The 14,893-nt window shown below is 35.0% G+C and overlaps 2 protein-coding genes across 2 annotated transcripts; both read left to right on the forward strand.

Moving 5' to 3' along the window:
- The first annotated feature begins 1,654 nt into the window (after positions 1-1,654).
- LOC112520150 (LEAF RUST 10 DISEASE-RESISTANCE LOCUS RECEPTOR-LIKE PROTEIN KINASE-like 1.4) lies at positions 1,655-2,443 on the forward strand. Its single transcript, XM_025128451.1, has one exon. It carries the CDS (start codon positions 1,655-1,657, stop codon positions 2,441-2,443), a length of 789 nt encoding a protein of 262 aa, XP_024984219.1.
- A 5,958-nt stretch (positions 2,444-8,401) lies between these two features.
- On the forward strand, positions 8,402-13,008 carry LOC112518915 (LEAF RUST 10 DISEASE-RESISTANCE LOCUS RECEPTOR-LIKE PROTEIN KINASE-like 1.2). Its single transcript, XM_025126706.1, has 4 exons — positions 8,402-9,215; positions 11,209-11,238; positions 11,334-11,675; positions 11,956-13,008. Exons 1-4 carry the CDS (start codon positions 8,402-8,404, stop codon positions 12,873-12,875), a joined length of 2,106 nt encoding a protein of 701 aa, XP_024982474.1. The 3' UTR covers positions 12,876-13,008.
- Positions 13,009-14,893: the final 1,885 nt, after the last annotated feature.

The raw sequence follows: 14,893 nt of genomic DNA on the forward strand, positions 1-14,893 counted from the left end.
TTATGTCGATGAATCATTTTATTTTGAACAACTTGAAATAGTGTTATTTATGAACTGTTGCTATGACTCGCTTGCTTGTTACATCTCGTGATTCCGCTTTAGCGGGGTGTGACACTCTTTGCGAGGGGAGCCTTCACATTAGTCATTTTAGAAGCATTTATGTTCTTTCCATTAACCAGAGAGGGTTGGGTACCGTTTTTAACATGATTAGATTTCTCACCCTTGATGGTTTGGAAGCCATCATTATCAGTAGTAGGCACATTTTCAGTAACAACATTTTCATTACTAGTGTTCACATAAGAGGCATTCATTTTGAGAAATAACATGGGAACATGAAGAATCAGAATGACCAAAATTCATACAATGAGAACACATAGGTGGCTTCCAATCATATTCGATACGTAGGGAATGAAAGAGTCATAATAAGAGAATCAGGGTCGGGGATGCGTACCTTAACCACATCAAGCCATTTTCTAAAACCTGTTAAATAACTACTTGGATTTTCTAAAAGCTATTAGATACATCCTTATAACCTATAAAACTGGTTAATATGCATTCATACATGTACCTATTTATAAATAACAAAAATTGAACGAAGCCGGAAAAATCAAACCATACATGTACCTGTTTATCTATCTAGCATTTAGCAAATAAATAACAAAACTTTATATTGAAAACCAAGCATCATCATCTAGAGTTAGTACTAGACATCTACGGTCTACCATTCTACCCACTATCAAACTGCATCGTCTCTTCAAAATCATCTCATAGTCATCAATCATCATCTATGTGAGGAAATGAAAGCAAAGCAAAGAAATTGGAAACCTAAATCGAACCTGTTTTCTAAATTCAAACTACTTGGACTAGGTTGTTGCTGCTTTGAATGAAATCAAGCTCCAAAATCAAAGAAATCGAACCTGTTATGTAAGAAATCAAAGAAATTTGGTGATTGAGTGAATAATAAATGAAAGAACAAGTGAAGAACGTAGCCACATAGATTGAATGTTTTCTGAAATCGAGCTCCAAAATCATGCCTTTGATTGGTTCAATCGATTCAATCCTTGTAAAAATCAAACCTGTTGAGCGTTGGCTGTTGTTGTTTCTGTGTTTCCCTACGGCTTGGTTCGTGTACAGAGCCATAGAGAGCGACTGCTCTATTGCTGGTAACGACGAGGGGGAGAGGGGTGAGCGCGGTACTGTACTTCGTTTCAACCACACAGCCGGCGGCGATGACGGAGCTGGGCCGAAGGTGTTAGCGACGGCGGCATAGGGAGAGGGGTGACTGTGGGACTGGAGTGAGGATGAACACGTTAGTTTCGGGGTTTTTTTTAATTTGTAAATTTACCTGATGTCTAGATTGTAGGTTAAATTTTTTTAATTAAAAAAATATATCTAACAGGTTTTAGAAAATTTAACAGGTTTTGAATTATCTAAAGAAAAAAGTTGGTCAAAAGCATTGGACGTAGAAAAGCTTTATAGCCAATTTACTAACGACTCAACTTTATGCTACATTAATCGCAATTAATAATCATCAATCCACTTTTTGAACAGTGTGTAGTAGTTGGTTCAGTGATTCCTTGCTCAAAAATCCACCCATTTCCATCGTCTCCAACTCATCTCAGATTTTTGCCACCTAATCTTCTCTAAATCCTCCATGAATTCCCGTTATTTGATCTTAAAACTACTCGTTTTGATCGTAATAAGAGCATCTTCAAGCAGGTCGGCCGGATTCTATGGCACCTGCAATGGCTCCTTCAGTTGCGGGAATCTTTCCGGCTTCCGATACCCTTTCCGGCGACACCAGGATCCTGCCTACTGTGGGTACCCTGGTTTTGAGCTCAACTGTGATGGAAAGAATCCGCCCACGATCGAAATCATGAAGATTATGTACAGGGTTCTGGGTGTCGATCCAACGGCCCAGATTCTGACGGTTGTTCGAGAAGACATGGTGAACTCGATCTGTCCGCAAGATCTAGTAAATACCACTATCGATCATGAGCTTTTCGATTACACCTCGAGCTATATGAACATCAGTTTTCTTTTTGGATGTCCGTTTTCTTTTGACCTCGTGGGGTTTGGCTCGATCTTTTGTAGTGTCGAAGAGGTTAGTCCAGTTTTTCTGATGCCTGGAATACAAGCTCCTGGTATCTGTAAGACTAGTGTTATCATCCCGGTTCCGGTTGGGTTTACGAACCCATCTGGGTTGAGTCAGGTTCTTCAGAAAGGGTTCGAGGTCAGGTGGAAGGTGGGACCCAAGCCCTGCAATGACTGCACCCAATCTGGTGGTCAGTGCATATACGACAGCGCCACAAGTCTCACCAGCTGTGCCTGCATTGAAACTCCTATTTTGGTGGAGAGTTGCTCGACAGTAAACAAGACCGGAGCTGGTTCATCACCACCATCATCGTCGTTGTCATCATCGGGTACGCAACTCTATTCTTGAAATGTTTTTTAACTTGTCTTTCATTTTGATACGTTCTACATGTCGTGTTTTACTTGGTAACTTATTTTTTGACATGATACGACAAAACAATATGAACCCTTGGATAATGTCGAAGTAGTAATTACACAAACTCGGAAAGAAAGATCCAAACGCTAACTAAAATATATTACCAAAAGACCTTAGTCTAACGGTGTGTAAGTTTTTGGCATTCTAGGAGGTCAGAGGTTTAAACCTTCACTAAAGATGAGGAGGGTGTGTTAGTTTATTTATTATATATAAATATTATATATATACTTTAAAAAAACTAAAATATATTATTATTTATTAATTTTTTTTGTATCACATTGATATTCTTTCTCGAGGAAGCAATTTGTAAGCGGCAAAACGAAATTTGAATTTCTGTTTGAATTCCAAATGGAATTCACGTCTCAGCAAAAATATCTTTATTATTATTTATTTATTATAATTAATTCCTAATATTATTAGGATTTCTGGATTGTTTTTATTTGTATTTATCTTCTTAGTACTATTATTATTATTATTACTAGAAGGGTATTTGCGTAATGCACCGAGAAATATATTGATTTTAATATTTTATTTTATTCTTTATTTCAGTCGATGTTATAGTATGGTCTTATGTGATTTTGAAAAAACGATGATGTTTTTATTTGTGAATAAAATATAAATTTGACAAAAAATATATCAATATTAGTATCAAATTAACTATTTAAAATTCATATTTTTGTATAATTTTTTAATTCAATTTTTTTATTATAATTTAAATTAGCTTCAATAATGAAATAATTTATATTTGGTTTAAAATATAATTTTCTTATAAAGATAATAATTAATTATTTTGTTAGAACTCTATAATTATCCTAAGTATATTTTAGATTTTTTATAATTTAAAATGAGATGTTTATCCTCTATTTGATTATGTTTATCCACAGTTAGTTAGACAAATTTAAACATAAAGCTTTAATAAGTTGTACTTATGTATATTTTACTTGTAATCTTGAATTTTAAGTAATATGTATCAATATACAGTACTTCATGCATAAAAATTGGTTTTTAAGAGTTTTTATCAAATGCTTTATAATATAGTATATATTATTATTATTATATAAAATATTAATAACAATAATTAAAATAATATTTTCATTTATTTCCAATATGTATGTATCCATAAAACCAACAAGAAGTAACATGCATATGATTATGTTTTAGCATGGGTCATAAAATAACATACATATAATTATGTTTAAAAAAATTAAAAATATAACATTTATTATATTTAAAAATCAATATTTTACTTGATGGGTTCCACCATTATTTGCAAAATCAAACGTGGATCATTTTTTTTATTTCTTTGTTTTATTACATAAAAGAAATATAAACCCCAAAAGAGAGAATATCTCAAATGACCATTTTGTCCCTCTTTTGTGGCATATGACCCTATTAAAGTTTCAACTTACACCAACAAGTGCTCTCCAAATACTTAACATAATAAAAGATGAGATTTAGGGTTATGGTGATCTTTACTTTCATCTTGTCCAAATGGATGATTCCTAATTCTATTGAAAACCCCAACAAGAACCGATGATGCACGAGACAAGAGTTGTGGCAATGAGTTCGTTTGTGGAACAGTGGAAGCTTGAGGTACATTAAGTACCTGTTTTGGGGTGTAAACAGCCTAAATTACTGTGGTAAACTAGGTTACAAGGTAGATTGTGTCAATCAGAGTATCCCTGTGATAGAAATTAAGTCGCTAAAACATCGAGTTTTTGAAGTCAACTACCACACACAAACCATCACGGTCGCAAGATTGGACTATTGGAGAGAAATATGCCCTTCAAAACTCGTTAACACCACCATTGACTTTGAGTTCTTTAATTACACTTTTGGCATCGAAACATGACTTTAGATTATGAGTGTCGTTACTCCCCACCTTAGGTTCCGACTCCTATTTTGGAGTATTTTTGAACAATAAACAATACAAAAACCAATGTGATCTACGCCCCATCTCTTCCATGCAACCAATATGTTTTTGTACCCGTTTTGGAAAACGCTGCAAAGGATCTTGATCTAAACCAAACAAACCTTGTCAGTGCCTTAGAAAAGGGGTTTGCGCTGCAATGGTATGTAGAGAGCGAGCAATGCAAAAATTGTATAATATCAGGATGCTTATATGGGATTGATCATGATAATCATTTCATTTGCTACTGCTATGATCATCCATATCAAGATAAATGTCTTAAAACGTCAGGTATTTCTATGTATATATATATATATGTGTGTGTGTGTGTGTGTCGGATTGAGTTCCGGTGAGAATGAAAGTTATGATGAAAAGCGTAAGAAGAGATTTTCACCTTTGGATCAAAATTGAATATCAACACTAGTGAGGTGTATCAAGAGGTGAGCATGAAATTAAAAGTGATCAAGGGTCAAATCTTTTCTTACACTTCTCACAATAACTTACCTTCTCGCATAATCCTTTGCCTATATATATACAACCATAAGTTATTTTGAGAAGTGATAAATATTTGAGAAGTAAAGAAGTAATCCTATTCCTTCATACCGTCAAGATCATATTTGACTCATCAAGAACTGCGGCTTTGACTCGTTAAACTTTTCCACTATGCAAAAAATAGAGAGAGTAGTTTCATAATTTTTACAAATAGGCGACAAACGGGTTCGTATGTGAACCCGCGTGATTCACATATGAATAGTACATGATATTTTGGTACGTGCGACATTAAGTTTATTTTTTTGTATTAAATTGAATTTCTTTTGGTTTGAGGTTATTAATTATTATATGATGTTGTGAATTTTTTGTATTAAATTAAATTCTTTCCGCTTTAAGTTTATTGAAAATATGAGAGATTTAAACATATGTGGTGTCTCAAACATTTGATTTATAATAGGTTACATAAATGGGGAAAAAAAGAACCTCATTTCCCATTGGGAATCCTCGTTCCCTGTTGGGGAAGAAGATGTGATCATATTCCCCGACCGCTTGGGGGGGGGGGACAAGGATGGGGACGGAGATGAAGAGTCGGAGATGGGGATAGGGATTGAGGTCCCCGTCCCATTTCCATGCCTAATTCACATATGAATTAATCAACCGATTCACATATTAACATCCAGTTCATATGTTAATCGCATAGATTCACATATGAACCTGTTTGTTGTCTGTGTGTTTCACTGTCAAAGCCGCAAATGTTACCCAAATGAAGAGTTAAAATCACTTCTTTACTCCTCAAATACTTACCACTTCTCAAATGAACCTTTCCATACATATATACATATGTACATACATATATACATATATATATATGTATATATATACATACACACACATATATATATATATACATACATATACATACATATAGTGAGTCTAGCTAGCTTATCCTCAACTCATAATAACCTACAAAATTTATGAAGTATAACGTATGATTTTATTAGCATATATAATTCGTCATGGACATACATTTGGCTATTTGCCCAACCAATCAATTTTCTTATTTAAAAAATAATTCTGTCATTTTGCTTCATATTTTTCTTATTTTATGAGCCATCATTATCTTCTTTAATTTTTTTAATACAATTTATATTTTTAAATATTTATAATTTAAATTGTTGATACCATTTTTTTAATTAGTAATTACTTCATAAAAAATTGTCACATCAAAATAAAAATAACCAATTTGGATTTTTTTGCCCTTTCACATACTATATAATAAGGTTTTATAATAATATTTTCCTGTCTTCTGGTTTTATAATATGATTTTTTACTTCAGGATTATGATATAAGTATTTTATTTCTATATGTGATAGATATTGATAATGACGTCGTTTATATTTTATTTATAAATTATTAGAAATAGATGTTCATTCAACAGTACAATAGGTAATGTGGTCCATATAATACAACAATACTGATGGTTTCTCTCTTCCCATTAACAGTTCATAAACAATGATCGCTATTCATTATTTTTTGTTATTCTATCAACTCTCTCATGTTCTTCGTCTTATTACTCAACTTAACTTAAGTGTCGTTTACCAAACACTTATTCGGTAAGTACTTACCGGTAAAATTTAACACTATTATTTACTTAATGGTTAAGATTTTTAGTCCACCAAAACGACATTGTATGCAACAATTTACTTGGTAAACACTTACCGTGGTAAGAGTCGTCACCCTCACTTACCGGGTAAGACTCTTGGTCCTTGTCTCGCTCTTACCGGGTTAGATTCTTAGTTCTTACAATATTTATCCGGTGAGGTAATGTTAATTGGTAAACACTTACCCGGGTAAGCATTTGGTAAACGACCCCTTTGATTTTCTCTCACTTTTCATGAGACCTGTAATTACCATCATTAGTTGAATATCCTATATCAATATATCAGTTGATATCATTAATTGACAGTAATTTTAACGACCTTTATTATACCAATCCCACAACCATAAAGGGAGAGATAAATTGTGGCGTCCTAGAGAGTTAACTGGTCGAATTTGAAACAGAGACCTTATTGCAAAAAACTCCACCCCTTTCTATCGTGACAATTCATTATTTGTTACAACGAGATATTATAAATATTTTAATCGAATGAACATGAAAGGGTCCTTAGATCTAAAATCAACGAGTGTTAGTCTTTTATGTTCATTATATTCCAAATCGATGGTCCTAAAAATCTAAAGGCGTAAAATTTTATCAGGTCAAGTCTTTGGACCAAGTTAGTCAACATATATCTTTCACAATAGAAACTTCTCTCTTGTTTAAGTCTTTCACAATTCATTTGAAACACCGGTTTGTTTGAGATAACCACATAGTCCAGTCAACCCAAACCTGATTAAACCGGTGCATTGCTTGACGCAAGCTCGAATACACATCTAGATCAAGTAATTTCTTTGTAGACTTAAAAAAAGGGTATATCAAGTTTTGAGTTAGGATTTTATATTTATATATGTATTAACTTAATTATCGAAATTGAAGTAAATATTACTTTTTGGAATTTCCAAATGTTACATTTTTCATGTCACAATACATTTTTTTATAATATTAAAGCTATAAAATTCTGAACGACTATATCAATCTTAACTAATCGTTTTTTGTCACTATTATAAACCTTAAGATAATGATAGCACAATTAGAAATTTAACATCTTTTTCCAAACATTTATATATATATATATATATATATATATATATTAAATAATTTTAAAGGTGACGTCTGATTGGTTTGAGCTTGGCTTCAAAGGTCAAAAGTACCAGAAGGTCTCAAGTTCAAATCCAAGGAGGAATAAAAATTCTTTGTGGCCATGGAGGTTCAAATGCGGCGACTCCGGGCTATCTGCAAAGCAGGTGGTCGTCTTGAGATTAGTCGGCTTGCATAGCGGGTTAGGTATCCAGGTTAATCAAAAAAAAATTATCATTAGTTGTTACACCCACTCTAATTTTAGTATAGAATTTAAGAACTGTTTGGTTAGTTTTCTGTTAAGGTTTTTATATTAATTTGTCTGTATAGATTTGAAAGGTTTTTAAATAAAAAAAAATTAATTTATGTGTATATTGGTTGGTTTTTCTCTTAAATTTTGTAAAATATGTTTTGAATAAATAAAAAATTAATTTAAAAAACCCAATTAATTCCTTAACTTGTTACGATGGCTTTTGAATTATTCAACGATCCATTTTTGACTAATATTTTTTAGTTTTTAAACCATTACGTAGGGTTGATCCAAGTCAACTTTATATATTACTAGTCAATGGAAGCTTCTATTTTATTTAATTATTTAATAATTAAAAAACGTTTTTATTACAAGTTGGTGAAAATTGACAAATTAACAAATCAAATACTCGTTTTTCCTTTTCATTCTTCCCATCAAGTTCCTTCCTTTCGAACCGATTCATCATTCTCTCATTCACCGGTTTCTTATCGATCGAACCCAACCACCATGACAACCCGTCTCCACCCGACCCCAACCCTCTTCGTGTCTGCGGTGATTCTAGCCATCGTTGTTCGTTTTCCGGCCATCCGGTGCCAAGGTACTTCACGATATGATGCTTGTGGTGAGTCGATCGAGTGTGGGAACGATCGACTCGAGTACCCGTTTTGGGGGTCAGGCCGTCCTGCCTATTGTGGCCACTCGGGTTTTCAGCTCACTTGCCAATCCAGTGTTTTCATACTCAACTACGAATCGGTAGACTATCGAGTCTTACGAATGGWTACCAGTACACAAGTAATCACCATTGCTAGAAATGATCTTTATACCGACTCTTGCCCTCGATATCTCTACAACACCACCTACAACTCGACACTCTTCAACGACGATAATTTTGACCAAGAGAATGTATCCTTGTACTACGGGTGTAATTCTACTCTAACAACGGTGACGTTGCCATTTGCTGGTTACATATTTGAGTGTAATGTGAATGACACCCAAACTGACAGTTACTTCTATAGAACGAGTCTGGTAAACAGCAACTTGATCAACTCCTTTCAATTGGTTTCGTGCAACAATCATATCACTGTACCCGTGAATCAAACTTCGGCCACTCAATTGGGGTTGCCCACTGCTACAACGAGTCAGCTAAGATCAGCTCTGACTTCTGGTTTCAATCTACGGTGGACGGTGTATAAAGACGAGTGTGATCGGTGTATGCGGTCCGAAGGTCGATGTGGGTCCAATTCGACTTCTGGGGAGTCGTTTGCTTGTTATTGTGCTAGCGGGGAATTCTCGCGAACTTGTAACAATTCGAATGAAGAAGGTAAGTGATTTTTAATTTCCAACGTTGTAGGTCCATATTCCCCTTAGATTATGAACATTTTCTTGATCTGTAGATCATAATTAACATAGTAGATAAGATTAACGTTGCATACATATACATATACATATACATATACATATACATATACAGAAAGATTCTTTCCATGTTACATGATACAAAAAATAAAATGAAATTAATTGTTGTTAGGTCAGCCTTTTGAATTATTCGGTGGGTGTATGTTTTTGACCACTTCCTTTTAATTTTTAAATTACTTTGTGTCCCTGTTTTTGCCATTGAGAATCAAGTTTACACATAACTCGATAGGGGTCTATATTCCGTTTACACCACCCTTTATCATATTTATTTACTGTACCCAAGAAAGATTATATAAAATAACATAGAATACACTTCTTTTATCGGATACCTGTTAATCGGATAAGAATCACCATCATCATAACTTACTGGGTAAGATTTTGGTCAATAAGATGCACCCTCTCATCACGAGGAGAGAGAAGGAAACCTTCTCAATCAAGACGGAGGGAKGTCACATAGGTCCTTCTAGCTGAGCTTGTTGATAAGGAGTCAAAATCTAAAGACTTCTGATATTGATATTACGGTGTTCGATTCGTTTTCTGTTAAGACCTGTATGGATATAACTGTCTGTATTGATATAGTTGTCTGTATATTAACAGATAAGTTGTTGTTCGGTTGTTGTGCTGAATAAACAGTCTGAATGTCAGAAATGACCATTTTACCCCCGGTCTTTATTTTTGTCCGAATAAAACAACAGTTTGATAAAAATGTTGAACACATGACTTATAGTTATAAAAAATTATCAATTTAAAAGTTTTTTTAAATAAAAACAGCTTGATTAACATAATTATGAGTTAAATGTTATAATCAAAACAATATTAATAAGTCCTTATAATAAAAACCCAAGTCAACTTTTTGTCGGTTTTCATAAGTCAATTTGCAATATAGCACATGGATTTGTAGTAGTAGATTTGCAATATAGTAAATGGAATTGCAAGCAAATGGATCTTTCAATCAGAACTCAACTACTAAACGTCTAGAAATACCTCGTTGCTGCTATTGCTTGGGTCTCATGGTCGCCGGTGGCGGCGTTCAGGCGAAGACGTTTGCTGCTGCTAGGAGGGTGAAGGGAGACGGCCGATGAGAGGAGTTTGACAATTGAAATCGATGCTCCTGTGTTCCGTTTGACTGATGAGTTTGAAACTGTACGGGTGGTTGTGGCGGTGGTGGTTGGAGGCGGAGGGAGTTGGGACTCGTTACAGGGAATGGATCGTTGAATAAGGCGAGGTTGACGATGAATGGTGCAATTTTGGGGGAAAAGAGGGAAAGGGTAGATTTGAAATAAATGGTTGTATAAGTGGCCGAGTCCATAGGACTCAACTTTTCTGGCTGACCGGTTAAGCCATCGGCTAATCGAATAAGCCAGAAGTGAACAATAGTATATGACTGACCTAATAAGCCATTCAGACTTAACAACCCATTAAATCATTACCGAACAGCCCCTAAGTGTCTCTTACCCATTACTAAACAATAACTATTTAGTTTCTTGTTAAGAGATGGTAAATGTTTGGTGTAGGTCGATCCCAAATACCCCACTCTATTTGACAATCTATTTTTAATTTGTTTTAAACATTTATTAATGAATGTATGTTTACGATACTTTACTTTATTATGATCTATTTATCATAAGAATGTCCGGATCGTTTTGCAACAGTAGGACATGTAACCCACAAGGTGTTCGACGTTTTGCCTTCTGAGATAACATGACTCAAAACCAACCACTAATTACTGGAATGACTTGCATACTCGTCAATTTCGTTGTATTTCCTAAGTGGGATCGTTTACTTGTGAATTTTAAGTAAATGTTTTGATGGAAAGATGTTACTTAAAAGAGGTCTGGTCTCAGTATAAGGAATATTGCGAGGATCTAACATTTTGTTGAAATTTTGTATATTTGCAGGGAGTTCCAAGAATGGGTCTCTGATCATAAGTATGGATTCCATTCTATCACTAAATAGACTCTAATTTCTTCCTTTAATCATTGTTTCAAGAAACTAAATTTATTCTTTTATCTTCGAATTCTAGTCCTTCCAGTCATTGGAGCGATTCTTGTTGCCATTGGGATCGTATTTGCCATCTTTGTCTGCAGAAAGAAGAAAAGGCGTGCGATTAAAGAAGCATCACCTGGCCAAACCGAAACCAAAGCCATTCTAACTATTGATTCGAGCAAAACATCAACCACCGACACTCAATCTAATTTCACTTCCAGCATTCCTTCGTATCCGTCGTCGAAATCATCTAAAGATTTTGCGAAAAGCTCCTATTTTGGAGCTCATGTTTTTAGCTACGAGGAACTAGAAGTAGCTACCGATAACTTCAATGGTTCAAGAGAACTTGGAGATGGCGGTTTTGGAACTGTGTACTATGGTAATACTATAAACCCTTGTATTTTATCGTCAAAATCTTGGCATTTACGTACACCACTACAATAAAATTGGCTTTATAGGATATCAAAAACAAATGTTTAGGACAATTAGGATAATTTATTTCAAAAATCTTCCAAAAAACTTGTTAGGAAAGCCAAAAACTTCGTATCAACCTATCGTAACACTTCTACATAGATATTTAGACATATTTGATGTTCTATAAAACAAATTTTGCAGTACTGTACAAGCCTTTTGTTCAACTCTTTCGATATTGTTTTCAGGTAAGCTTCTTGATGGTCGAGAAGTTGCTGTCAAACGTTTATACGAGAACAATTTCAAACGCGTAGAGCAGTTCATGAACGAAGTTGCGATCTTGATGGGTTTAGGTCATGAAAACCTAGTGAAATTATATGGCTGTACATCAAAGAGAAGCAAAGAACTACTTCTAGTTTATGAATACATCCCCAATGGCACAGTAGCAGATCATCTTCATGGAAAACTAGCAAACTCAAACTCCTGTCTGTTTTCATGGTCGGTCCGCCTCAATATCGCCATGGAAACAGCCGAAGCCCTAGCTTATCTACACAAAAAAGACATCATACATCGTGACGTGAAAACCAACAACATTCTTTTAGATAAAAGTTTCCGAGTTAAAGTTGCAGATTTCGGGTTATCAAGATTGTTCCCAAACGACGCGACTCATGTTTCGACCGCCCCACAAGGAACGCCGGGATATGTTGATCCTGAATACTATCAATGCTATCAATTGACCGATAAGAGTGATGTTTATAGCTTTGGGGTGGTCTTGTTTGAGCTCATATCTTCGTTACGAGCCGTTGATACAGACCGACACAGGCTCGATATAAACTTGGCGACTATGGCTATGACAAAGGTCCAGAACCATTTGTTGGATGAGTTGGTTGATAAGAGTATTGGGTTTGAGAGTAATGGGTCGGTGAGGAGGATGGTGACTTTGGTGGCGGAGCTGGCTTTCCGGTGTGTGCAACAGGAGAAGGATATGAGGCCGACGATGAAAGAAGTGGTGGAAACTTTAAGGGGAATTCAGAATGATGATATGAATGCTCAGAAACCGGAGGTGCTTGATATTGTGGTGGACGACGGTGGAGTATTAATGTCGCCGGAATTTGGGGTTACTAACAAATTGGTTGACGGTACCGTACCGAATTCTTCCGATGGCTGATCGGAGTTTTATATGACAGTTGGTTCTGAAGGGAATGTAAATAGTAACAGTTTTAGAGGTACTAAAATTTTAAATATTTGTTTTCAGGATCTATCTTTAATTAGTTGTGGAGATCATTAACTCTTAATTTATTTTGAAACGTAAAAGAACTCTTTTATTAATTGAATATATATATATATATATATATATATATATATATAATTCATATCACTACTTAGAAATAGAGTATCAGTAAAGTTGTGTTTGGCACATGGGACGAGTAAAGTTGTGTTTGGCATATGGGACGAGACAGAATAGGACGGGACAAATCTCAGTGTCTCATGTTTGGTGTAGCATGGGACAGAACAAGAATTCATTGTACCACGTTTGGCACGGCATGGGACAGCGACAAGAACTGGGACAAGGTGGAACAGCATGAGACAAAAAAGGTTTTTCTTGTTTCATTAAAATAAGTAGAACAAGATGGGACAAGAATGAGACTGAAACTAAAATATTACTAATCTACCCGAGTTTGATATATAACCTTAATATGGTACTTGTTTTAATGGTTATCACTGCTTGTTTCGGCCGCCGCCACTACTACCGACGGTCACTGACGGCTACCTCCACCTCCTCGTCCACTACAACAACATCCTCCACCGCCTCTACAACCACCGTCCACCAAGTCCATTGCCACTTCTACCATAGTCGACCACCGACCATCATCGTCCATTGCCACCACCACTACCGTCGTTCTCCACCTTCAACTCCTCATCTACTGCAACAACCTCCTCCACGACCAACATCGACCACCACCATTCATTGCCACCTCACCTCCACTTTAACCACCACCACCACTATCTTCACTACATCAACCACAACTACCTCCTCCACCATTGTCAACCGCCATCGCCACCACAATCTACCATCTTCATGTCTTCTATAACCACCGTCGTCCATCAAGCACCACTGCCTCTATCTCCATAACCACTGTCGGCCACCGACCACCATCGTCCATTGCCACTACTACCGTCGGCCACCACCACCTCTACCATAACCAAAACCACTTCCACCACCACCACTACTACCATCAATTATATCAAAATTTTCATTCAAATTTGGTACAAATATGAAATTATGTACAAATATTTATTCTTTAATTATTTACTTTATTTGTGTTAATTGTAACTATTATATAATATTTAAAATCATCAAATAACTTTTTGGGGTAACTTGTCTAGTTCTGTCCCGTCCAGTTATAATTTTACCAAACACCAGACATACTCTTGTTATTTCAGTCATGTTTCGTCCTGTCCTGTCATGTTCAGTCCTGTCCAATTATGTCTGCGTACCAAACGCTAATGGTTATTAGCGACAAATAGGCTAATTTTTGTAGCCGACATTATTACTTACATATATATTGTATCACTAGTGGTATACCTGAGTGATGTAGCGCGGGTGAATCACAAGTTTGAAACATTAATTTAGCCTTGAATCATGAGTTTGTGTGGTTATTTTACAAGTCAACTAATATATAAAGTTGAAGGTTAATATGGTGTATTAGCAAGATCAATTGGAAAAATAATTGCACACATGTTGAGTTTCTAAACCCATATAAAGTTGAAGGGTTGGGGTGGGGTACATATAGTATCTGAAACTCTTTCTGATATTGTTGCTTCAAAATTCAGTTTACTTCAAGGGAAAAAAGAGCTTTGAATTTGAATTTGGGTTCAAAATAAGAAACAAACAAAGTGTCAAACAAATTTGGGAAGACCAAACATATCTTTTTCATGTAAATATGGCTTACTTAAATATGAAACTTTGACTAAACAAATTATGCTTTAAGCATTTGTACATTATGCATAATAGTTTGTACTTAAGAGATTTTTGAATCTTTTGCATAAATTGATAGTACTTTATGCTTTAAGACTTGTAATTAAGACTTTTGGTCTAAATGCTTATTAATGTAGTGTATATATATATATATATATGTAATTAAGACTTTTGGTCTAAATGCTTATTAATGTAGTGTATATATA

The sequence above is a fragment of the Cynara cardunculus genome (genome assembly GCF_001531365.2).
Source record: "Cynara cardunculus var. scolymus isolate 2C chromosome LG 10, CcrdV1, whole genome shotgun sequence".
Classification (NCBI taxonomy): Eukaryota; Viridiplantae; Streptophyta; class Magnoliopsida; order Asterales; family Asteraceae; genus Cynara; species Cynara cardunculus.